This window comes from Amblyomma mixtum, chromosome 3 (genome assembly GCF_055824585.1).
Source record: "Amblyomma mixtum isolate Tamu chromosome 3, ASM5582458v1, whole genome shotgun sequence".
Classification (NCBI taxonomy): Eukaryota; Metazoa; Arthropoda; class Arachnida; order Ixodida; family Ixodidae; genus Amblyomma; species Amblyomma mixtum.
In genome coordinates this window covers 222,913,264-222,939,496 of record NC_143014.1, presented here as the reverse complement: position 1 = coordinate 222,939,496, position 26,233 = coordinate 222,913,264, and the positions used below count along the sequence as shown (strand labels likewise).

The 26,233-nt window shown below is 44.2% G+C and overlaps 2 protein-coding genes across 15 annotated transcripts in view; one reads left to right on the top strand and one right to left on the bottom strand.

Moving 5' to 3' along the window:
* LOC149353816 (uncharacterized) overlaps nucleotides 1–14,157 on the bottom strand; it is a 44,208-nt gene extending 30,051 nt beyond the window's left edge. Inside the window, exons 1-3 of one of the 14 annotated variants that reach the window (XR_016291051.1) lie at nucleotides 5,085–11,666; nucleotides 4,402–4,581; nucleotides 2,847–3,005 (exon numbers count right to left, since the gene is read on the bottom strand). The gene's annotated coding sequence lies outside the window, so the exon portion shown is untranslated. Of the gene's footprint in view, nucleotides 1–2,846; nucleotides 3,006–4,401; nucleotides 4,582–5,084; nucleotides 11,667–13,909 lie in introns of those variants that run through there. The other 13 variants (XR_016291053.1, XR_016291044.1, XR_016291047.1 and 10 more) reach the window with 13 other exon arrangements.
* Nucleotides 5,359–25,808, top strand: LOC149353815 (uncharacterized). The gene is made up of 5 exons (XM_089582848.1): nucleotides 5,359–5,576; nucleotides 5,657–5,821; nucleotides 6,000–6,113; nucleotides 21,361–21,545; nucleotides 25,680–25,808. Exons 1-4 carry the CDS (start codon nucleotides 5,551–5,553, stop codon nucleotides 21,491–21,493), a joined length of 438 nt encoding a protein of 145 aa, XP_089438974.1. The 5' UTR covers nucleotides 5,359–5,550; the 3' UTR covers nucleotides 21,494–21,545; nucleotides 25,680–25,808.
* The last annotated feature ends 425 nt before the right edge of the window (nucleotides 25,809–26,233 follow it).

The window sequence follows — 26,233 nt, the reverse complement described above, 5'->3', positions numbered from 1 at the left end:
GAAGATATGGATGGCAATCATTGCAAGATGTCTTTCACTCATGTGCTCCAGAAGCAGCCAAAAGGAAGCGTCCTAGTGACAGACAAGGAGTTGCGTCATTCACAGCTGGACGAAGCAATGCCAACAACAGTTTTACACAAAGAAGCAATTGAGCAGTAGCTAACAGAGAACACTAATAGAATGCTACGATGCCAACAATGTGGCTACTAGAAATCATGAAGCTGCCCAAACGGCGTTTTGTCAAATACCCCGTATATGTTAACATGGCGAGGGCTGGCTGCATCATGCTCTGGCTCCCACCTTAGCTTGAACCTACGAAGTTTCTCCGAGTACAAGTTAAGAATGACAACACGAATGAAAATAAAAATTTACAGCTTCCTTTGGTTGAGGCCCTGCTCAGAAACAAGACAGCAGCGGTGGCAGCAGAAAGGCAGAGGAATTGTGTGCACCACGCCGTGAATAATGCAGCAGAGCAAACTCTGCCAGTGGCCATTGTATTCAGCCAGGTCATGAACCATGAAGCAGGCCACATAACTGCACTAGCAACATAAGGGTTTACGGGGTTTAACGTCCCAAGCGACTCAGGCTATGAGGGATGCCGGAAAATTCGACCACCTGGGGTTCTTTAATGTGCACTGACATCGCACAGTACACGGGCCTCTAGAATTACGCCTCCATCGAAATTCAGCCGCCCCGGCTGGGATCAAACCCGTGTCTTTTGGGACGGTAGTCGAGCGCTATAATCACTGAGCCACCATGGCGGCGTCAACATATGGAGAAATAGTTACTTTAACAGCTATCGAGGCTCTGAGAGGGCTGCAAAAGGTATTTGTTTGCAACTGTTAGCCAGTAAGCATGCAAAATAATCCTGCCAGGTGCTCTGGCAGAAGTGCAACTTCCCTGGAAGTTATCCGAGTCTTTATGACAGCTGGAGCAAAATTTTGCTTTACATCATGAACCACAAAGCAGACACAGTGATTCTGCGAAGTTCCCTATTCAGGTACACAGGCTTTTGAACAACTAAAAAAACAGCAACCAAAATAAATCAGCAAGCTCAGTTCTTTTTGCCATGTATACATACACCAGCAATTACGAAGCTAATAATGCTGCTGCAACAATATTTCTTGAAGTGGTACCAGTCTTTCATAATGAAAAATGAAAAAAGAAGCAGGAAACAGGCAAAATAATGAAGAGGTTAGGTTTGGTTTATTGGAGTTTAACGTCTTAAAGTGACTCAGGCTATGAGGGACGCTATAGTGAAGGGCTGCGGAAATTTCGGCCACCTGGGGTTCTTTGACGTGCACTGACATCGCACAGTACATGGGCCTCTAGAATTTTGCCTCCATCAAAATTTGGCTGCGGTGGCCGGGATCGAACCCGCGTCTTTCAGGCCAGCAACCGAGTGCCATAACCACTGAGCCACCGCGGCAGGACATGAAGAGGTTAGGGTCATGCATGATTAAGATATTGATTTGCTAAACCATGTCACACATCGTACTGCTGATGATTTGTGAATATCTCTTCATGCATCACCGAACCATTGACGCAGCTGATGAGGGCAGACAATCCATTCGAATGGGAAACTCTGCAATTTGAGGCATTCAAAGAGCTTCAACGTAGCTTACAGTCACTGCCTGTGCTTGGACCATTTGATAAAAACACCAAAACTGAGATTCACACCAATCCTAGCAGCATTGGCCTAGGTGCCATTCTCGTTCAGGAGGAGGAAGGCCATGAGAGAGCCATAGTATATGCCAGCCACTCACTGTCGAAGGCAGAGTCCAACTATTCAACGACAGAGGAATGCCTTGCAATAGTCTGGTCCACATCAAAATTCCGTCTGTACTTGTATGGCAGGCCTTTCAAGGTTGTGAGCGATCACCATGCATTGTGCTGCCTACCCAACTTGAAAGACCCCACGGGCTGCCTCGCTTGCTGCAGCTTGGGATTCAAGGAATTCGACGTCACCGTGGTCTACAAGTCTAGACGCAAGCACTCAGACACCGAGCAAGAGCCCCAAGATGCCTTTCCCAGGCTCTTCCTAAGTTTGGCCTACCTTATGATGAACTTCTAAGTTTACCTTTGAGAGAAGATTTTGAATTCGCCTGACACAAAAAGTTCTTTTTAAATGGAATCAAGTGCAGAACCTGGTTCATCCAACCTCTTCTGGTCCTATCTTGTGCAGACTGTCCTTCAAACTGAACACTGATGCATAACACAATAGAATATGTGGGTATTCTCCTCTCTCTTACCTCTTTCTTCTCTTACTTGCTCCTTTATCCCTTCCCTTATGGCGTGGTTCAGGTGTCCACTGAGATTTGAGACAGATACTGTGCAACTTCCTTTCCTCAAAAACCAATTTCAACTCGTGATACGCGGTTTGTTATCCTTCCAGCTCTTGAAGCAGGCTGACTAAGTGTTGTAGCAAATTAAAGCTACGTGTCAGCTATTATACTACAGCTTTTTTCATGCCTCAAGTGACCTAAACACCAATCCCATGTCAAAGCCATCGTTTGGTTCATGAAACCAAAACCAAAAGAGCATGTGAGAAGAAACCCAATTATAAAGTATTTAGCAGTTGTAGACAAATACCCCGTGGCGATTCGTGTATTTTAATGCCTAGTGCATCATTTGAAAGAAAGAAACATGCAACTAAAATTAGGTGTCTCTAGTCATTTAAAGGAACAAAGCCTGTAAGGTGCTGAACAGGCAACTATAACATCATGAACTACAGTGCTGCTCAAACAATAAATAAAACCAAGTATTCACATGCATGACTTTTGCTGGCCAGAAGTCATGAAAACAGATTGCATGACTACTGACCAAACGAAGCAGCACCAACAAACCTGCCATACTCAGTGAAGAGCCGTCAGTGCGCTTTGTAGGGTTTGAAGCACGCCACAGTTGTCCATCCACTGCAGCAGCTAGATGACCCATGAGCACACGACTGGATGTCATCAGCTGCAGGGACACAAATGACACCGGTGTCTGCTCGTGTCTAGCCCCTTCCCAGTGCAAAGAAAAAAAAAAAAGTTATGGCATGAACATACAGAATCCTGTTTTGGCTGCTGTCTGGCATTCCTAATAAAAGGCGTGAAAGAAGCCTGGTGAAGCCTGGCAAGTTGTTGACTACCGACGTGAACGTACACAGCGTAATTGAATTAGCTGGAGCAATTCGACAACACTGGCACCCACTAGTGTTTTTCCTTCCCATCTCAGTGCACAGAAAAATGCGTACAGCCAGGAAATGAATGACAACTTCTTCACACATATTTCCCAAAGCACCTGTGATAAATGGCAAGAAAAATACGGCACAAGCCTTCACAGCAGTTGAGGTAGCAGCACAAAGCAAAGTGTGAGTGGCCATTTTTAAAAAGTTGGTTGTCACCAATGGCTGGTGGATGTACACTGAATCTCACACATCAGAAAATACCTTAAAAGGCTTTGCCATGCATCAGTATTTTAGTACAACCCAACGTTCCTCCAACTGTTGCTGCATAGAACAGTGTGGAAAGGTGTTACTTTCACACACTGTGGCTCCAAATGAAATTCTAGCATTAAAACAAAGCTGCTATGTTAGTTTAGCCTTAGGTTCTTGCATGTACCTGACCCTCAACAAACCAACCTCTGAATGCCATGCTGATTAAGAGAGCCAGCTGCCATAACAGCTACAAGTTAGGCAGAAAACAAAAGGCTAAAATAGGCTCACAGGTTAACCGACTCTAACAAGCTTACTTTTCATTTTGCTGGACATCCTCACTTAGCATTAGCACTTTGAGAACTTTGTCACTTGTTTGAGAACGTGCCTTCTGCAGGGAAGAGCATTTAGTCGATCCTCTAACCTCCTAAGGGTGTGCTTAAGTTAGACCATCAATGCAACTGCATTAACACATTGAAGTTTAACGTGACTATGTAGCACATCAGCTCTGGGATACATCACAACAGTAAACCAGTGCTAACATTTCTTGCACTGAAAGTTAAGACTTTCCATCATCAAGGCATCAGACTTCCAAATTTTTGAAGTGGTATGTGGGGTTTAATGTCCTGAAGCAACACATGAGCTATAAACAACACCACAGTGTATGGCTCCAGATTAATTTAGACCACATGAGGTTCTTTAACATGCACTGACATTGCACAGCACACCAGCGTTATGTTTCACCACCATCGAAATAATTTCACTGCAGCAGGGATCAAAACTGCGACCAAGATCAGCAGCTGAATGCCAAAGCCACTGAACCATGTGGCGGGGGCTTCCAAATTTTCATTGCACTGCTTTTTCTATGGGCTGTTTTCCTGTCGCACTGAAGAACACAATACTTGCTTTGGCTACTGTCTTAATTCTTTTGGCATGCTGTTTCGTATTTGCTGAGAATGAATAAACAACTGTGGCTCCTCAACTTTTATGGTGCAGCAGGCAAAGGAGACCCTACTCGCTCTCCAGCATTGCGTTCTCGCAAGAGCTCCTCACCCAGGGTTTTCCTGTTTTTTTTTTTTTTTTTTTCGGGGATCGTTGCATGCATGACGGCACTCATCGACTAGACAGCGGAGGTCTTCCGCCATCGAGAATCCCCGCAGACACTGCAGAAAAAAAGAAAAATGAAATGCAGTTGCAAGAAATTTAACGTCTGCTTTTAGTTCGAAAACTTGCAAGGTTCAGGTTCAGAACTATGTTTGTGAACGTCTAAGATCAAGTTAGTACGGTAATGAACCGAGCTCGTACGTGTACGAGCTCAGTACATGCAGTTGCGTTCGTGCCGCCTTCCTCGGCCCTCGTCTACAAGCTTAGCAAAGAAATTGCAACGAACAGCCTCCTGCTATCTGAAGAACTCAAGATGCAACAATGACAAATCACATGCGCATGAAAATGTCACTTCGCGATAACAGCTACGACAGTGCACAGCCTGTACGATGAAGGAATGGTAACGTCGTATTTACAAAAACAACGACAGACTTGAATCTTCAATCCGCCGGCAACATGAACCATGACGCATGTCATCATTTACATGATGTGAAAAACAGATGAGCCCCAACGCAATGATCTAGGTTCAAAGGCTACAACACATTACACTCCTGACACTCACCTGTCAGTTGTTTCAACCCGAAAGAGTTTACAGCATGTTCTGTCTCACCGAGATTGGAGAATTACTCTGCGATTTCCTTTCCTCAAAAACCAATTTTCATTTTTCATAAAACATCTGCATATGGCGCATTAGCATACCATTTCACCGTCTTTCCCATGCTGTAACTTTCAAAACAAGTGACTGACAGTAGCCAAATCCAAGCTCCACTCTTCGTCTTGACTTGACTTCCTCAGAATACCTAAGCGCCAATGAAAAACGAAGTTTATGGCACGTGACAGAACGCCCGTGCTCGCGGTAACCGTTGATTGCTCGGGCTGTTCCGCTGTTCGACAGTTCTTCTGTAGCCATTAAGGTTGCAGTAGGGAGCGTTTTGTAGGTTTGTTGGCAGTTCACTAGGGTTTTAAAAACCGCTCCCAGGCGCAACTGCTTTGTTTCTCTGCCGACATTTTTTTATATAAGCCTTGCCATGGAGCGCACAGATTACGACACAGCGTAAGTAAATGCTATTCCGTAGTCGCCGCTCAGCGTATTTGTTGGGTTTCACATTCGTATCGAAAATGTTTTGGTTTCAGGTTCAGCTGCCCTATCTGTCTTGGCCCCAAGCAGGGCATGGTTTTTGGCTTGTGCCAACATTTTGTGTGCGTGGATTGTCTATACGATCCAGTTCAGATGAACCTGCAGAGACCGTTCCAGGCATGCCCCATCTGCAAGGCAAAGAACGTATTCCCAGAAGAACGGTATTGGTTCTTTTTCGTGTGGACTATTTTCGCTTGTCTCGTTGGTGTTTTTAGTCACGGCATATAGAGAGAAACTAAGCTCATCGATGTACTTATATTTTGTGTCTCTCCTAGTTTGGTGTGGGGTGAACTCGCGGGCGCAGTCACCTATAACCTACGCTGCTGTTCTTTCTTGCAGTCCGGATATACCTGACACCACTAAACAACTTATGGGAATCCTTGGCGTTGTCAAGTGCAACCGGAAACGCTGTGGAGAGGAAATGTGGACTTGGGAGCGTGAGCAACACGATAGGTGAGTTCGTTTTTGCTAGCGTTCTGCCGATTCTCGCTTTGTACATACAATTCGAACACTGCTAAAGTGGACAGCGTCGGTATCGTATATATAGTATAGCAACGCTGGCAGAGAAAAACAGGAAAGCACCCGAAGCTCTTTGTTGCAAAATTAGGCGAAAATTGCTTTGTATTGTTCACTTGACGTGGCGCTGTTAGCAGTGAACTGTGTCGTAGAACACTGGCCCCAAATTAAGTTGCGGGTAGCCCACAGTCGTAGCCACGCGCCTTTCACTTCACGATTTGATGCTGGCGTTCTTTCATCGTTTGCACAGAATGCTTTAATAAGCACGATCGTTGGAGCCAACGGACGAACGCATTGACGCCGCCGAACGCAGTTCTTTTTCTCTCTGTGCATCCTCCTTTGTTGAGCGAAGCGCAATATTTCTACTTTTTGCGTTTTTTCTCATGCCTGGTTTTTCGTTCTGTCTTGGATACCGCCGTGTGGCATGCTTCTGTTGCTCGAGATTGATTGATTGAAATACCTTTATTTTGAGAGGAAAGCAAAAGCCACTGTGAGGGGAAATGGTGAAAGAATGTTAGTCACACTCGAGGCCCGAGTGTGTATTGTCCATTTTGCTACCGCTGGACCCGATCAGAAGGGCTTTAGTCGGCACCCTTAGACCGCCCTGATCAAGCCCTTTGGCTCCCATATAGGAGCAAATAGGAGCTGCGTGTCGTTATCCGTGAGCAGCGCAGTATGGTAGTCTATGTGCTGGAGGGACTGTATGGCCATTCTCCCAGTTTCAGATGCAGTACATTGCTAGAGTAAATGGGTAAGGTCCGCGCAACAGTGGAGCCCGCAGTGAGAGTACGTTACTGTGGTGATGTCAGGCCGTCACCATTTCGCCAGAGTATACGGGGTGTACGCAGAGTCAGCATAGACCTTACTGATGAAGACCTCTTGGGAACGTGCAAGGCGGGCCTTGCACGAAAAGAGGACCGGCGGAATAAGTTCTTTGATGCTGGAGCGACTTGAAATATGGAGAGAAGCACGGGCATAGTGCATGGCAGCTACTGAGGAGGTTCTGTAGCTTAAGAGGTCATAGGGGTTTGCCCTGAGAGGTGGGTGTACTGAAGATTTGATCGTCCCACCTGCGGTAGTAGCAGCAGCATGTGCCACCATATTGCCCCCGGGCACACCTGTACGCCCTGGCGTCCAAATGATTTCAGATTTCAGTCTGATTACCAACCTGTGCATGCCTGCAGAGAAGGTGTTGAATGGCTGTTGCATCCTCCGAGGCAGAGCGCAGAATTTCATTTCGGAGTAAGCCGTGTGTAAATCGGTGAATACTCTGACTGGTTTGATACCAGCGTGTGGGAGGAAGGCAGTGGCTCCCCAGATTGCGAGAAGCTCAGTGTGCAGGTGTGTTTTGGAAGGAAGGTGGCACGTGTAGGCCTCCGAGTAGACGGAGGTCTGCGTACAAATCCACGCCATCCGTGCTTGGTTGCCAGAGAGAGTGGCATCATTATGGATGTCGAGGGTGTCTGAGTGTGCATCCGCAAGCTGATGCATTGCAGGGAGCTTGCGGAGGCATACATTGTCATGAGCTATGGGTCGACAAAATCGCCGAGATGCAATCGGTGTATCCCATGGGGGTAGAGACTGAGTTAGTGGAAGAGAATTGTCATGTCACTGGAAGTCCCAAGCCAGAAGGCGCCGGCCTTGTAGGGTATTTTCCAAGTGAATGTGATGTCAGATGTTGGCCTCGTGGAGTGATGGCAAGGCAGAAGTGCGTTCCTGCTTATTTAGGGTGAAATGCTTGAAAAATGGGTCCTTGACCCCACCTTGAGGAGAAGAAAAATACCTTGTACCATGGTGCTCTTTGGCCACAGATGCCCTTGCGCCATAAAAATTCACAATCATCAGGCAGCCCAGTGATGGTTCATTGTGTAGACCTATGGAGGCGTTTGAGATTATTGATGTCGGTCAGAGAGAATGTATATGCGGGAGTGCCATATAAGATCTTTCCCACGGCAACAGCTATCGCTGGGTGCAACAAGCATGTTCTCTTGCTCCTCCGAACTTGTTAGACAGGTAATGCACTGAGCGTAGCATGGCCGGCCATGCCTGTTGTAGTTTGTGCGCCCACTTTTTGGGGCTGTTGCGGCTCGTGATGGGAAAACTGAGTACTAATCTAATCTGTCCATTCTGGGATTGTATGGTGTGTGTGGTCCAATGTGGAGTGAGATGCGCATGTTGGGATTAGTCTGAGAAGTGCGAGCAACTTCAGTTCTGACTTGTTGTAACAGCTAGGGGCAGCATCATGTTTTGGCATACCATGTAGTGATGCCAGACTGTTAGTGGCATACGCAGATGGTTATAAAACAGCGCTGTACATTGGAAGTGCTGTAATAGACTACAGACAGCAGTAAGGCTGCCTCAGTGTGCATCAATTTGCACTGCTGAATGTTAAGTTGTTTCTGTAGCTGTACAAAAGGTAATTTATTTATTTCAAGGTACTGTCAATCCTTGGAGGGATTGTAACAGGGGTAGGTACAAAAAACGATACGCTGACAAAGAAGCGATACAGAACGCTGAGTTTCATCGTAGGTACATAAGAAGAGTACACACGCGGTAAATCAACTCGCTGAAAATTAAAAACAGCAGTACAATGAAATACATATCAGTAGACAGATTTACTGTGCGTGTTGTGGGAATAGTGATTCTACCACAACCTGGGGAAACCTTTCAGGTGAACTCTGTTGTTCGATTTCTGGATCAAGTTGTTCAACCCTCGAGCTGTGAGTGGACAGAAGGAATTTATGATGGGTGTGCCTGGAATGGTCGACTCTGAGATAAAGGCTGAGGGAACAACTTTAAAGGCTGAATCTTTTGGAATAATAAGAATAAAAAAAGTTTGGACAATGTACCTTTGCTCGATTAGACAGTGTAGAGAGGCATGCGTGATGTAGTACATTTGAGGAATGAATATGATGGTATCTGCTAGTAAATTGGATAGCCTTGTACTGCTTGCTTTCTAAGATGGCCACATCTTTCTGCACATACGGGAACCAAGCTATATTGGCGTAATCAAGAACAGGACAAATAAGGGTGATATGTGTGAGTCGCTTTGTGGTGGGAGTAGAATGACTCAGTGCGCATTTTAGAAAGAATAGTTTGTTTGTAGCTTTTTTAGCGACATTTCAGACATGCAATGATCAGCTAAAATCAAATGTGTCTGATATGCCTAGATACCTATACTCCAGAACTTTCCGCAGTGGGATGCCGTTAACGCGATATTCAAAACTTAAAGGAGTCTTTTTTTTCCTGGCAATTGTCACGGTAAGAGTTTTGTCTGTAATATAACCATCTGCCTTTTTAGACACCCTTGCGCGACACAGGTTAGGGCGTTGTTCAGAGTTACTTGGTCATTATAGTTTTTTATTTCATTATAAACCACGCAGTCTGTGAATAGGCGAACTTTAACATTTATCTCCTTTGTGATGTCGTTGATATAGAGCAGAAATAAAATCTGAGCCAGCGCTCAGCCCTGCGGGACACCAGAAAGGACAGGAACAGTGTCCAAAGTGCAGTCACCAAGCTATACGAACTGGCAACGATCTGTGAGGTAATCTATAATCAAACGAATAATTGGTCCTTCTCCAAATAAAATTTTTAGTTTGTACAGAAATTTTATATGAGGCACGCGATGGATGGTTTTTTAAACATGTAAAAAAATTACATCAATTTGTGATTGGTTGTTAATGCCTAGGGCGAAGTCATGAAGGGTTTCAATCAGCTGCATAACTTTAGATAGCCCGGATCGAAAACAGCGTTGATTTGAATTGAGTAAGCTGTGCTCTTCTACAAATTTAGTAACTTATTTTAAAACAATGTGTTCTAGTAGCTTGCAACAAGTGCAGCCGAGAGAAATAGGACGAAAGTTAGCCGGTGTGGATAAGTTACCTGATTTGTGCACGGGGGAATTTTCCCTTTCGATGGTAGGCGGCCTTCAAGGAGCGACATTGAAAATATAAGGGAAAGAAATTTACTGACTGGCTTAGCATACTGTCTCAAAAAACAGTTCGGGATACCATCTGGTTTGTTGCTTTTCTTCTCATCTAAATTTAGCAGCAGCAATAACAGTCCAGCCTCAGATACAGTCCAACCTCGTTATAACGAAGTCGCATTTTGCGCGGAAATTCGTTCGTTATATCCAATATTCGTTATAAAAGTATGCACTCAAATTCCCGCAGAAAAGGTCGCTAATAAACCCAAGTAAAGAGTACTTTAAGATGGACAGCACAGGGTTGAAAAAATGCACTATCTTTGAATTTAACGCGTGGTATAAGCATATGAAACCTCGCCTTGCATTTCGTACTGGAAAGCAAGAGGAAACTCACAAATCGGGCTGCTGGCCAGGTGCGAAAACTATGTTATTTAAAAAACGACGTAATCTTCATTTGGCGGCACTTCACACTGTTTGACAGGTTATAGTTCTCGACGAAATCAACACAGAGCAGCGCTTTCCCGATGTCAGCTGATTTGGCCACAGGTAGGTTCCCGAGGTACCCCCTGAACTTCCTGGCCATGTCAGCGGCCTCGCCGCTGCTGAGAGCTCGCACTTCGCCATCTTCACATGCATCGCTGTTTCTAGCATCATCTGCAGAAACCACCTGATCAGCAATTTCTTGGTCGGTCAGTTCGGGCGCCACAGCCAAGTTGTCATCTGCACAGATGAATTCCTCGAACGTAACGTTCGGAACCGCCAGCTGACGCCATGTCGTCTCGCCGAAATTGTCCGCTTGCCTCCCAGTTGCATGCGGAAGCTTTCTGCCTACTTCTCGCAGTTCTCGGCGCCAACGGCTGCTTCTTCGCCAGACATGACGTGGCAAACAATCCGATGGCGGTCATTAAATCGCTGCAGCCAGCCACTACTTGCATGAAAGTCATTGTGGCCTCAGACGGAAGTGAGACTTCTCGCCTTCATTTGAAGGGCGGCACCAGACACAGGCAGGTTAACAAGGCATCTTCAACATCCTGTCTTGCTGTCATTCTTCACAGCCCCTGCAGAGTGGGCGTTTGCAATCTTCTGCCTTGCGCTCAAGATAAGATAAGAGTGCTAGGCGCAACACCGAAGTCTGCGGCAATGACTTTTCCTTGCGCCCGCTGTCAACTGCCCTGAATATCTTTATCTTCGTTTCAAGCGAAACTGCTGTTAAGACGCGTTCCGCTACGGCGTCTATAGATTGAACTGCAGAGAGAGCGCGCGCGGGGCGCGGGTCGGAAATTGCGACGGCGGGGGTGGCCGGGGAGCGGGCGTCGGTTCGATCACGTGCCAGTCACGTGCTAGGCAGCCATTGATGCTAGATTCATTCGCTCTCCCTAGATGGCGTTGCGTGCGGAAGCGCGGGTGATTCAAACACATTTTAGGTGCGCGCGCTTCAAAAGATCAAAATTTAGCGTGTTTTGAGATTTTTTCCTACTTGTTTGAGCATTTTGAGCCCCGTGAATACAAAAACTGCTTCGTTATAACCGATACAGTGTCAAATTTTGAATTTTTCGTTTCGTTATACAGATAAATAAAGCATGTCCTTAGAAATAAAGCATGTCCAACCAAACTTTTCTTTCACTTCGTTATATCCGATAATTCGTTGTATCCGTGTTGTTACAGGTGTTCGACTGTATAACAGGAACACCTGACAGTTTGTCGTCGCTAGTAGGATGGGGCCTGCTTTCATAAAAATGACACCTGTTTGGAGTAAAAGTTGTTTGGAAGTATCGGTTAAACGAATCTGCTTTTGCTCTGCTCACCTGGGAAGATATTGTCAGATAAGGGTGGGGATGGTCATTAATGTGCCGCCAAAATTTGTACGGAGCGTTTTTGATGAAGTTGTTCAAAGTGTGGTGCTGCAGAAAAGTTCTTTTGCACATCGAGTTTTATTCTTGATTGTCCTTGTTAATTCATTTATTCATGATGAGTAGGCTGGGACAGCTTGTGACTTGTTAGAATTATGTAGCCTTTTTATTCTGCATTTCATATGTGTTATATCACATGTCATCCAGGGATTCTGCTTCCAGGTGGATTTTTCTGTTCAGGGTACAAAACAGTCTATGCAATGTACAATGTAGACCTTGAACAGCCAAACTTCGTCTATGCTGATTTGTTCATTTGTGCAGAGATCATAGAAGTTTGGGTATTCGTGTGCAAGGTATGCAAGTATGGCTATGTCATTTGCTCTATTGAAGGCGTGTACTCTCTTTAATGGATGTTGAGAGCGGATGAGGTTTGGTAAGTGTAAAGTGCAGATCACCATTTCATAGTCAGAAAGGTCTTTGCTTGTATGAATGTCAAAAGCACCGCGGAGAAAGTTATCAGTGACAAATATTAGATTGAGTACTGTACTGTATGCTCCCTAGGTACGAGTGGGTGTGGTAACTAGCTGAGTTAGATTAAAAGCAAATAGGAAATCAAGTATTACGCAGCTTGCCACAGTTCCTGCACCAAGAGAGGTCCAGTCTGCTTTGGGAAAATGTCTCCTGCCATAAGTATCCTGCCGCCGGACATATGCTTTAATGTGTAATCAAACAAGGGATCTAGGTACGTTTTTTCTGCGTTTGGAATCAACTCCAACGTGCGCAATATCATTTGTCAGATAGATCTTGTCCCAGGCGGCTTCAACTCTCGGGACGTCAGGCTTGACTGAGTATTTTATTTCACTTTTAATGAGTGAACAACGCCCTTGCCTCTTGATTCTCTGTCCTTTTGTCGTGATTGTGTATCCGGGTGGCACGATTTCATGGTTCAAAATGTTCTTGTGTAACCATGTCTTAGTAACTGCGACATTGCCTGGTTTGAAAGCGAGCAGGATTGCTTCGAGTTCTTGTGATTTATTAATAATACTTCCCGCATTCACATTGAGAACAGTTAAGGATGTTTGTTCCTGATGATCTACTTTCCAGGCTTGTTTTTGTCTTCTTTTTTTGGCTTAATTTCAAGAGTCATTGAAGTCGTCCCATGTGAACAACTGATTGTTTTTTACTTTGTCATACACTATAGAAACTTTTTCTTTTCTGTTGCAGTATTCTTTAGTGCGGTTTCTTAATTTCTTCCTGATATTCCTAACAGTATGTGAAAAATCTTCGCTGATGTGGTAGCCAGAATTCTTTAGTTTGTACATTGTTTAAGAATGCTAATTTTGTCTCGGTAGCAAAGGAGCTTCAAGATTACCAGCCTAGGTTTACTGTCATTGTCTTCCCTTCGTCTGCCCAAACGATGAATTCTTTCGATATCTGCCATTTTAACACAGAGTATTTCCCCGAATACAATTTTCGTGACAGTGTCATGCAAGCTATCTGTAGATTGTCTGCTGCTCCTTAACACCATAAACGATTAGAACATCAGCTTCTGTTCTCAAAATCGGCGACCTTTGGCGACCTTTTTCGTCATGACAGCAAGGCTACGTTCCAACAGTGCAATCTCTCTTGGCGCAGTCAGTCATCTGTTTTTCGCAGCCGCTAATTTTTTCAAGCTTCTTTTCTATTGCATTCAGTTTTTGATTCTTAATTCTCTTAATCCCTGGTTAATTCTTTAATTCCTTAATTTCCTGAATATTGTCAGCATTTATCTTCAGCTGTTCTGCAATCGATGTATCAATGGGCCCTGGATTCACCTCAATATCACCGCCGAGCAGAAGCAAATATCTAAGTGAAACAATCACATTTGAGAACATTTCACAAAGTGGCTGTGAGCATGGCAGCAAAAGTAAGCAGACATTGTTACTTCAGAATGACTTCCCGTACAGTTTGATTACCTGTACGAAAAACTTGAGAATGGGTTGGTGATGCTCATCTTGGCACGCCCATTGCCGAGGGATCCATCGAAGCTGCTTTTTGTATTCTGTAGTCCTGGTGCCCACAACGATGCATTCGCTGCAAATAATAATAACAGTAATAAAGAACGTTGAGACAGTATTATCTACATCAATGCCGTAGGGGTAATTGCAGCACTGCGCTCCAAAAACACAGTAGAATCATTAATAGGAGACATCATGGACAACATAACAGCTGAAATGAAAGGACATATAGTAAAGTTCTGCTAGGTAACTAGCCACATGTGAATTAATGGTGATGAGAGAGCTGATGCATGTGCCACACAAGCACGTAATTTGAATGCAAAACAAGTACATATACCGTGTAAAGAGTGCATGAAATTTGTACAGAGTAAACTGAGAGCCAAATGGCAGGCTTCGTGGGTTAACAAACTGCACCTAGTTAAGCCGATCATAGAAGAATGGAAGTTGCGCAGACATCAAGAATGGTTCAGTGAAGTGATTTTGTGTCGCCTTTGTATCGGACACACATCTTGCAGAGTGCTTCATACTTATAAATAAGGCAAACCTATATGTGGACGGTATGGAGACTAGCACACAATCAGTTGCATCTGACTGTCATGCACAAAACTTAAGAAACTAAGAAAAGGGCATTTTGTGTTATTTTATGAACACATTCCCTTCCACCCTAGCTTGCTACTTTGTTGAATTGTGTTACGCATTTTTTAAAGAAGCAAGCCTTCTAAACAAAGTGGCATTTCAAAAATGTTCTTAGATCTTTAACACAAGAACCAACACTTAACCTTGCGTTTGGTGCATGATGGCCCTGGTTGCTTATATACGATAAAACCCAACATAGAAACAGCTTTGAAGGTGCATGATTTTAAATCTTTTCTTAAAGGTTCCCAACAGATCACTTACAAGCAAATGGAAACCAGGCTTTTTCATGAAGTGTTTGCAGTCTGTGAAATTGCTGAGGGCTAGACCACTTTGGTGAAAGTCTACGAGGTTGGTTGGTTCTATTTGGAAATCTACTGATTCAATTTCGAAATTGTTTGGTCCCAGCTGAAAGCCATGTTGTCAGCAGCTGGTCCTATTTGAATGGCTACTGGAAAGCAACTGGTGTAATGCTGTCATGTTGGAAGCAACTGTGTACAATTTGTACAGGGGAAGGCGTTAAATAAATGACTGTATTTGGGACTGTGTAGAGGACTCAACAGTGGGCATTTTCAGCTGATTCCAAAAGGGAACGTACTGGGCACTGTACGATTTCATTTTAATCCAGTCTAGGGGTGGCAATGGAAGGAGGCAAATCTAAATGGCAGGGAAGTGGCACTATGTGCATTCCTAGCTTCAACCAGCCATTACCTACTTGTGACCTCCTAGTTTTGCCTGGAACCAGTTTGGATGAAACTGGGCCATATGTTTTACCAGCTGGTTATTGTCCAGAGGCACGTGTATGCTCTTTTGCAGGGGCGTCTGCTTCATGCAGATGTTGGTGAGTTGCGACACCACGAGTTCCTGAGCATCCGCAGGGACATCCCCGCAGGGGGATGATGGTGAGCAGTGCGTCACCATGGACCCGAGCACCCGCACTTAGCCATGCGTGGCATCACCGTGTCCCAGGAAGAGGGGATCTGGTGGTTGAGCTGATGCCGAGCGTTTGGACCTTTAAGGCCCCTCGGCGGAGGCAACACACCACTTTGGCCCCAGCTTCCTGTAGACGGCACCTCCGGCCTGACCCGACCGGGGGAAATTGGCAGTCGCCTTTTCCTGTACTCCCCTCTATCTTTCACTTTCGTATCTCCTTTCTCACTACTGTCCTGTCACCTCCTCGTTTCTAGATTTTTCCTTTTTCATGGGCGGCTAGGGTTGACCTTCTGTGGTGTAAGTACCCTGAGTTGTGCCATATTTGGTTATAGTTGCGGTGTACAGCTTGGTGGGCAGGACTTGCATGCAACTTCCTGTCCCGTCCCCGTGTTGGGCTCCATGGTGGGCGGCTGCCACCGTAGCCGAATAACAATTTTTTATAGATTCCTTTTCTTCAACAAATGATCTCACTCACAAACAGGGGCGGACCAATGTCACCGCGCAGTTCCTGCAAAAAAAAGGAAATCTTCCTCAGACACCACGTCGTACATAGTGAGGTTGCAGAAAAGCAAGCAAGAATCATCTCTCCTTCCATAGTTTCCAAATCTCTCACAGAATCATTGGGCCTTGGCTACAGGGTTTCGAAGCTGGCCAGTGGTGACCTACTCCTCCAGATCAAACATCAAAGACAAAGCACAGTATTCCAAGCTCTCAAACATAGTAACCTTTGGAGAAATACCTGTTTCCGTTAGGGCCCATAGATCTCTCAACACTGTCAAAGGCATCACTTCAGAACAAGATTTTCTCACCCTGACTGAAGCAGAAATGCTGGAGGGTCTCAAAGACCAAAATGTCACTGATGTCCAGTGCATAAAAACCAGAAAAGATGACAAAGAAACACCGACAAAGTACTTGGTCCTCACTTTCCTCTCCAGCCAACTCCCTGATACCAAAGGAGTAGGTTATATGAAAATAGCAGTCAGACCATACATCCCCAATCCTGGCCGGTGTTTCAGGTGCCAGAGATTTGGCCATGGATCCCAGAGCTGCCATGGCCGCCAAACCCGTGCCAAATGTGCATCCAATGAACATGAATCCGATGTCTGCAACGCAGTGCCAAAGTGCACTAACTGTTAAGGGGACCATCCCGTGCATTTTAGGTCATGCCCATCCTGGAAGAAAGAGAAGGGAATAAATAACCATTAAAACCAAAGAAAACATAACATTCCAGGAAGCTTGGAAATGATTTAAGCAAACCCAGGGAACGTTCTTGTTCACAGCAAAAACAAAATTCGCCGATGTGGTGCGACGGGCGGGGCACCACACCAGGCTTCGGCACCTGCCCAGGCCACACAGTGAGCCTGAGGCAGGGCCATCCATGCCCCGGGCAGACGCAGTGAAGGCTGCCCTGCCACCCACGAAAAAGGGCCCGCTGGCCTCTGGGTCAGCCGCCCGCAAGGCTTCTCCCAGTCGGGGAGAGGCCTACAAACAGTACACCCATGGGTTCTCCATGACACTCCAGAGCCTCCAGTGAGGCGATGGACGTAACACCAAGCTCACCTCGGCAGCAGCAGTGGCGAAGCTCTCTAAACCGAAAAAAAAAGGGAAAAATCCCAATAACTGGCCCTAAAAAAGTAGGGACCTAAGTTTAAAAAATACATCCCCAAATAATCATAATGGCATTCCTAATACGCTGGAATTGTAGGGGATTATTGAATAACTTAAATGACATCAAAGATATTTTAGCCACATTCTCACCTGTGGCCTTATGTGTACAGGAAATAAACTTAGGTCCCCAGCACAAAAATGTCGCCGCGACCGAGCGAAGGCAAGCCAGCTTCAGGTGGCATTGCCATCATAGTGAAAAATTATGTCCCAGCACGTGAGCTTATACTAAAAACTGAATTTTAAGCTGAATTTTAAGCTAATGCATGAATTAGATCTTTTAAAGCAGCTACCAGAGCCTTTTCTGATAGTTGGCAATTTTAACACACATTCATCCTTCTGGGGGAGTGAAAAAATGGACAGCCGAGGTCAGATTACTAAGGATTTTATTTGGAGCAATAATATTTGTCTGTTGAACTTCGGTAAAACCACATACTGCTCCCCATACACAGGGAAAATGAGCTGTCTAGATTTGTCTTTCACCTTTCCCTCTGTTTTTAACGATTTTAAATGGGATGTAATTGACAATCCATATTGCAGTGATCACCTCCCCATAATAATCGGTTTAATATCGGCACCGAAAGTCATCCCAACACAACTGCGACATTGGAAGCTTCCTTTAGCCAGTTGGCAACTTTTTAGAGCAGAAACAACATTTGAAAATTTAGTTTTAGAATATCATGACATTAATCAGATCAATGAAAAATTCACCAATTGTATCTTAGCTGCCGCACAGTTAGCTATCCCCAAGTCTTCTGGAATGGTGCGGCAAAATCACAAAGTGTGGTGGACACAAGATTAAGGGGATGCAAAAAAGCAACAAAATAAAGCCTGGGGCATTTTTCGCAGGTACCTCACAGAAGAGATCCTCGTAAATTTTAAAAAGGCACGAGCTAAAGCTCGGTACGTCCGTTGTAGTGCCGAGAAAGCGTCATGGCAGAGTTATGTCTCATCCATAAACAGTCACATCACATAAAAAAAAGTGGGAGCAGGTAAGAAAATTAAATGGCAGCTTCTCACCATTCACAATTCCACTTTTGACAACACCTAGTACACAAAAACAATTATAAGGGAACAGGCAGATATATTAGGGGCACATTTCGCTGCAGTTTCTAGTTCGTCGCATTATACCCAGTCATTTTTAAAACACAAAAATACAGCCAAAAAGCAGACTCCCTCCAAGTGGAGGCAGTAATGAACAATACAACAGATTAATTACCCTCCAGGAAATCAATAGAGTACTGTCTGCCGGCAAAAAAACTGCTCCAGGACCCAACCAAATACACTATGAAATGCTGGTCCGTCACCCTGAACCTGCCATAGAGGCACTTTTAAGATTCTTTAACAAAGTTTGGGTATCGGGGAAAATACCCAAAACCTGGAAAAAAGCTATTATTGTGCCTTTCCTTAAACCCGGGAAGCCACCAACCTCTCCTAGCAGTTATAGACCCATAGCCCTAACCAGTTGTCTCGCCAAGTCTTTTGAAAGTGTCCTGAATATAAGATCTTTTGTCCTTAAATCGTCTAAACTTCTTGACAGCCATCAGTGTGGCTTTAAAAAGGGATGCTCCGCTACAGATCACCTGGTTCGTTTCGAAAACACTGTTCGAGAAGCTTTTTCAAGCAGCTCTCTCTTGCTGTCTTTTTCATTTTGGAGAGGGCATATGACACGGCCTGGAGGTTCGGCATTCTTCAGGACTTAGCTGAGCTTGGCATCCGCGGCAGAATGTTAAACTGTCTAAAAAACTTCTTGTCCATCTGCTCTTTCCATGTACGCCTAGGTTCAACCATTTCGAAGAACTTCGTCCAGGAGAATGAGGTACCTCAGGAGCGTATTTTAAGTATAACACTCTTTGCTGTAAAAATGGGCTCTCTTAGTAAAATAATCCCAAGATCCATTATGTATTCAGTATATGTAGACGACATCCAGATAGCTTGCATATTCTCCAACATATCAACATGCGAAAGAGAAATACAGTTAACAATAAATAACTGGCAACATGGGCAGACAGAAATGGTTTCTGGTTTTCTCCACTGAAAACAGTAGCCATTTTTTTCTCACAAAAACAAGGCATACAAGCAGATCCCACTCTACACCTGAACGAAACAGAATTACCCATCAAAAATGAAGATGAATTTCTAGGCATAACATTCGACAGAAAACTCATTTCCTTGCCTCACATAAACACATTGAGAAAGAAAGCCTCTCGATCCTTGAACATATTCAAAGTGCTGTCACGAAAACACTGGGGGTCCGATAGGAGATGTCTTACAAATTTACCGCTCTGTAGTGCGCTCTACCTTGGATTATGGATGTATAGTGTATGGGCCAGTGCGACCATCATACCTTAAACGACTGGACCCAGTACATAACACAGGTCTGTGTCTTTCCACTGGTGCATACAGGACGTCACTCATAAACAGTCCTTATGTAGAAACTAACGAACCATCACTTACAGACAGAAGAACGATGCTCACGTGTTCATACATTTTAAAAATCTGTTCAGTACCTAAACACATCAGTCACCAAATAGTCTCAAATTGCCCATCAAGAACACTAACAACAAACTGCAGACTACTAGGCCACTACTGTTGCGTTTTGATGAGATGTGCCAAAACCTCAGCATACTAGACACGTTACCTGGCATTTCTCCAAGATGAGATCCACTACCTCCATGGTACCATTTTCCTGCAGTCTGTGATTTCATTTCACTCTTACACAGTTCCGTAAACAACAGACTCCACAGCAGCATGTTATACAAGAATTTCTTGCACTTGAGGAAAAATACAGTACTTTCACACCTTTTTCTACAGATGGCTTGAAAACAGATGTTTACTTTGGAAGCGCAGTGATACAAGGGAATTGGAATGAAATAGTAAGGCTTCCACAGTGTGCGTCATTGTTCACTGCCGAATGTTACGCCGTCTGTGTAGCCACTGAACATATAGTAAACGAAAGCATTGCAAATAGTATCATCTACACAGACTCCCTAAGTTTACTTACTGCTCTCCACTCAAGAAATGCAATAATTTCTGCACTTGCTGACATTCACAACTTAGTAACAGCCACAGCTCGAGCTTAAAACAAAGCTCTGCTGGGTCCCGAGCCATGTCGGAATAAAAGGCGACGAGAGAGCAGATTTGTGCGCTGCTCAAGCTTGTGACAAGCAAATAAAAAAAAGCTAATGTACCATCTAAAGATTGCATTAACTTAGTTCATTGTAACATGAGACAAAAATGGCAGTCCGTATGGAATAATGAAACAAATAACGAATTACACTTAGTGCAGCAAGATTTAGGTGAATGGAAGTTCTGCACTCACCAGGAATGCCTAAAAAAGTGATTATCTGCCATCTTCATATAGGACACACACACCTTACACATAAGTTGTTATTAACGAAACAAGACAAGCCTCAATGTCAATTTTGCGAAGATGAGCTAATCGTAAACCATGTTTCATTTTCATGCAGAAAACTCGAAACACTGTGGAAAAAGCATTTTGCAGTTTTTTATAATGAACACATACCATTTCATCCAACTTTGCTCCTAGGTGAACATGTACTTGTTGACATTTCACTGGTTTTTAAGTTTTTAAAGATAGCAGGTATTTTATACAAACTGTAGATGTAATAAAATATGGTCAGTTTTTTACAACAAGCAGATTTTTTTAACCACACCTCAGCCACACTGTCATCCTGAGAAGAAGGCTGAGGTCTTTATTTGATTGGTTGGAAGCCTGACATCCTTGCCCAGCCAAGGATGGTTGCAGAGGTTTCCCGCCTTTCTTTAAGGCTTTTACTACTGGCCATCTTTAAAATATCTTTTTGTTGGCATCACTAAGTAGCAAAAATAATGTTTTAGGCCCTCTACACCACCGAGCACTTCATTTTTTACAAAATTTTGCAAAAAACTTTTGTATACCTTGTGCTTGGTGCATAATGGCCTTAGCTGCCTATGTGCCATTAAACCCAACACAAAAACAATCTTTTGCTTGTGTTTCTGTTGTCGAGACCTGTGGTAAAGGTGCACAGGATTAACTGTCTGTCTGCCTGAAGAATCCTTCCAGACACAAAGCGCTAGATTAGATGTTCTGTTGCGCTGGTTGAGGGCCAGGGAGGTTAAGTGGTTAACAAGAGCATTTGAAGTGTGGACATTGACCATGTTCGCTCTCTGTACAGCACGTGCCAGGGCATTTCAAGGCGAGCACAGGGCAGACGGGATACCTCACCGGGCAAGCCAAGCTCCAGCCGAAAGGCTGACTCTCGCACGAACAAGCGTCGGCGGAGCATGACCCATGGCAAGGTCAACTGAGATTCAAGCCACAATCAGCATTTCATTTTTGCTTTTTTTTTTTCCGTGGCAGGTGAGTAGCGAATATAAGTTGGGTGCCTTAAATTTAGGGTTCCTGAAATTCTTTCATGCAACTTCAGATTTTATCTTCATTGATTGCTAAGTCATGCAGCATTGCAAGATTATTTTCACAAGGACCCCGCGGTCCTTTTTTTTTTTTTTTTTTAGGATATGGTTTCACCATCTTTTTTTATTTAAATACTGTGATCGTGTTAAGCAATGTTGGAGGCTAAGTACTCGTATGTTGTTTTATACCCCTGTCACACAAGCAGTCTCAATGCCCATTGAATCAATGGCCATCTGAAGTTTCGATGCCCATCCAGATGCACTGCTGCCATACGACGAACTTCAATGATCATTGAGTAGTGAGCATTCAGTCGGACAGATAGTGCTGGGCGTAGCAACACTGAGTAAACAGAGGAAGTGAAGCAGAATAAAATGAGATGAATATTGGAGTAAGTATTAATTTTAATTTAAAGTTTTTTTGGAAAAAGCTATTCAAATACTTCACAGTTCGGCACAATTCAGAGACAGCGATGGCGGGCAACGCTACAACCTTCGTTTCAGAAGCGTTCATTTTTTCGCGGGCAAAGCTGCCACAGATTGGTGACAGTCTTCGTCACGTTCATAGATACTATCATTGCAGATCTTGTGGGGCACTTCTTGGTCTCGGTTGCCAGAAAGTGCTGTAGGCGGAAAACGAGTGAACTGAGCAGCAAACCACGCGACATGAACAGGGTTATACTCGAATACAACTCAAGAACGAATTGGCTTTTCCCCGTCAAAGGACCCCCCTCCAGCCAATGGCGTCGGCCGATTCTCATGAGCATGCTAGCTTGACAATGCGGGGAATGGCTGATGAAAAGGGATAGTACCCTCCTTGCATTCTCATGCCACTTATGTTGTCACACTAGCAGGTCCATGAGAATCGGCCAACGCCATTGGCTGGTAGAGGGTTCTCTGTCGGGTAAAAGCCGTTTTGTTCTTAAAGGGACTCTGAAAGAGGCTCTAAAAAAAGTTGCAGTGTGCCTGGGACATGAAAGGATGCCGCTTCACGAACATCCTACAGCAAGGATTTTTTTTTTGTATGTTTTGTAGAAGCTCACTACTTCTCTGTAGTCAGAATTTGAATTTCAGTGCCTTCTCACCTTTCCCTCTCCTCTCGTCACGTCTCGCATGCTGGAAGGTCGGCTCGCCGGCCCCACCTCCGGGGGCGGAGATCCCTGACCCGCCAGAGCTACGCCGCTTATTGGCCGTGGTAGCTGCCTGATGTCTGAAAGAGTTCAGCCAATAGCCATCTCTGAATTAGTATACATAGAACCAGTGCGACGGAGGAGGGTGCCAGTGTGAAAATGCCGCCGGAAAGGGCTCGCCAAGTTTCGTGCATGGTTGTAGGTTTTCTGCATTTAGAAGTGTATTGTTTGGCTCAGGTGTTCATGTCAGCACAATACAGCGATTGAGCGAGTTGATGTGCTCTCCTCGGAAGGTGTTTCAGAGCCCCTTTAAATTGTATCAGACTATAGTTTGTGCCGCCGCGGTGGTTCAGTGGTTATGGTGCTCGGCTGCTGACCCAAAAGACGCGGGTTCGACCCCGGCTGTGGCGGTCGAATTTCTATGGAGGCGAAATTCTAGAGGCCCGTATACTGTGCGATGTGAGTGCACGTTAAAGAACCACAGGTGGTTGAAATTTCCGGAGCCCTTCACTGCGGCGTCTCTCATAGCCTGAGTCACTTTGAGATGTTAAACCCCTATAAACCATAAACCAACCAGACTATAGTTTGTTTGCATCCGACCACCGGACTGTCTGCAACGCTGTCATTCCGGCTACTGAATAAAAATGAACTGCTTAATATGATCTAACGTTGTAATTAAATCAAAGATATTTTGTCTTGTTCAACCTATCATGAGTGTGAGGTTGTTCTCAGTGGCCCTTGAGATTCCAATGGCCATTCGCGAACCCCCTTGAGTCAGTGCCTATCGAGTTCAGTGGTCATTGAAAACCGCCGTGTGGCACTGGCCTATCCCCATTGAGTTCAATATCCGTTGACTCAGTGGGCATTGAAACTGCCCATGCGACAGGGGTATAACACATAGGAGGACATGGCTCACGTAAGAACTCGTGCAGTACAGCAGGACCACCCCATTAATAAAAGAACTTTCCAATAGGTTGGGGACTTTTTCGTTATGAGTTTTGTGCTGTAAATCATAACTTTTTTTTTCTTTCAGCAAATTTTAATCCGTTAATTCAGGCTGTTTTTAGTAACTTGAGCCAAGGTTTTAAAATTGGTGCACCAAAATGTGCAAAACCTATGGTATATTGCTTGCCATCATGTGGCACAACTTGGGGTATTTTTTTAAATTGCACCTAATAAGTTAATTAATGGAGCTTAAGGGAGATCTAATTTTCATTTTAGGCCCCAGCACATTTCATTAACAGCATGCCCATCAGTGTGTGGTTAAGGTGCTCAGCAAGGCCATTTGTTTGGGAATGGTAGTTCATCGGAACAACTCAAGAAAGCAGTGACCTCAATTCTAGAAGCCTGTGTGCTGTGCATAATAATGTCCTATTTAAAAATGGAATGGATTAGTTTTCCTTTTCATCGTCTCTTTTTCTCACTCTCTCTTACAGCAACTGCTATTTGTGATTTTTCTTTTCTGGTTTTTGCTTTCCCTCTGGCACCAAGCGCTTCGAAGGTGCCCAATTAGGTAGCCGTAAGTCTCTGTCTTATCTAGCTCCTTCCGCAGCATTGCTGTTGCCAACTCTGACCACCTTCCTTTCCACCCACCGCAGGCAATGCGCACATGGCATGGATGTTGCACCTGGATAAATGCGAGTTGTGATGCTGTGTCAGTTCAAAATTCGGCCCCCAAGTGTTTTAGTCAAGGAGCAGGTGCACTCCGATATGAAATTGTTATCGAGCTTTGAAGTAGCCACTTCAGAAACTGGAACACTTTTTCCTCCATTTATGAAGTGGCAACTTCACAACTCAAGTTCTCTTATAGGCAGGGTGATAATTTCGTGCTTATTGAATTCATTGATATCAAGGACAACCAATAGCATGCATTTTAGCAAATTTCCTGCAGCAAAATTTCTCAAAAGCTAGCAAGGAAAACATGGTACATAATTTCACAAGGGCTTGTTTTACATGAAATTAAATGTAATTTGGAATCTGTGCACTAATGTACATCTTCCCTGAAGATTTCTTAATTGTGACTTCTTTAATAAAATTTTTCGGTCTATGACCCTCTCTGCACCTTAAGTGCAGTGCTGTCAATGCTGTGACTAGACAGCACCAGCACTCATTCTAACTAGTGCCCTGAAGTAAGCCCATGCTGCATTGTTCAGGAAAGAGAGACTGACTTCCAATTTTTGCAACTTTTAGCACTAACTTCATGCTTGCAAAAGTGCATTTGTGTTGCAAAGAAAGAAGGTGCGTTCCATGGGAAGATGCCCAGTTAAGCACAACCAGTTTTGGCACCTCGCACCAGCAGAGTTAAATGAGTAACACTAGTAGCAATAGGGAAGCCTTGCAGCCACCTCAGAGCCAGTCATGGCCACTACTACCTCTACCTAGAGTGAAGGGCTGTGGGGGGAAAGGCATGGCCAGGCCTGGGCCTCCTTGTATACTTTGATCATGACTGTGAGCAGGTTTTGTCGGATGTGAATTTTTTCAGAGCCCACGGATTTCTCTTATTTCAGTGGCTTCTGCTGGATTGTGGATTTCGCTGATCTGAAAAGTCACATTTGAGCTATGCTGAAAACGCTTTTGCTGTTCATCCTCCGCCGGGGCAAAGAAAATCACTGAGAGCTGTCATTACTGTAGCGCTGCAATGCCACGTAGTGCTTGTCAATCCATATGCTGTTGTATTTACATTTTTTTTTCTAGGCATGCACTACTTTACTCGCATAAAAGGTAGCCAGGTAATGGTGGTGTTTTATTTTCAGAGTTAGAACATATAAGCGCGATGGAGGATTGGATTGTGAGGAATTGAAGAGAAAGTATATTGAAGGGATGGGTCAACAAGTGTGCTTCAGGGCACTTGTTTTATGTTCTGTGTTCTATTCATGTGAACTTGTTCACACACATTTATTCTATATCATGACAGTTCTGTTACTTTATACTGGCTTTACTTTTTCTTTTTCCAGGTTTTGCAGAATGTACCTGCAATTCACAGCAAAGACACGGCTTTGCATGAGTATTTAATTTTATTTACATGTACAAAATTCCAAGATTGTGTGGCAAAGACTGTGTGGCAATGAATGTCTTGTGTGAAATATGTGTATGTGTGTGCTTTTCTTCTACACACGAGTTTGCACCATAATGGTGTATGTTCATCCCTGTAGTGCATGTTCAATGAAATTTATGTATAAATTCTTGTGTGTATGTGTGTGCTTTTCTTCTACACAAGAGTTTGCACCGTAATGGTGTATGTTCATCTCTGGAGTGCATGTTCAAACTGAAATTTATGTATAAATTCTTACAGCACTCTTCCAACATGGAACTTCATATAGTTCATTTGCTTTGAGCAGTTCGACTTCAGCAAAACAAACTGTTTTCGCTTGAGTAGAAGTTAAGCCCATGCAGCAAAAGGAACATATCAAAGGTCTGAAAATAAGGGCAGTGTTCAGTTGCTGCTGGTGCAGCTTTATTAAACAGCACAAAGAAAAGAAAAAAAAAGACTGCGCAGCCCTTGAAATAG

Excerpts from the sequence above, each read along its gene's own strand:
- LOC149353815 (XM_089582848.1), top strand. The coding sequence starts at position 5,551 with ATGGAGCGCACAGATTACGACACAGC. Across the intron at positions 5,822-5,999 it reads AACGTATTCCCAGAAGAACG|TCCGGATATACCTGACACCA; the intron begins GTATTGGTTCTT and ends TCTTTCTTGCAG. Across the intron at positions 6,114-21,360 it reads GAGCGTGAGCAACACGATAG|CACGTGCCAGGGCATTTCAA; the intron begins GTGAGTTCGTTT and ends CTCTCTGTACAG.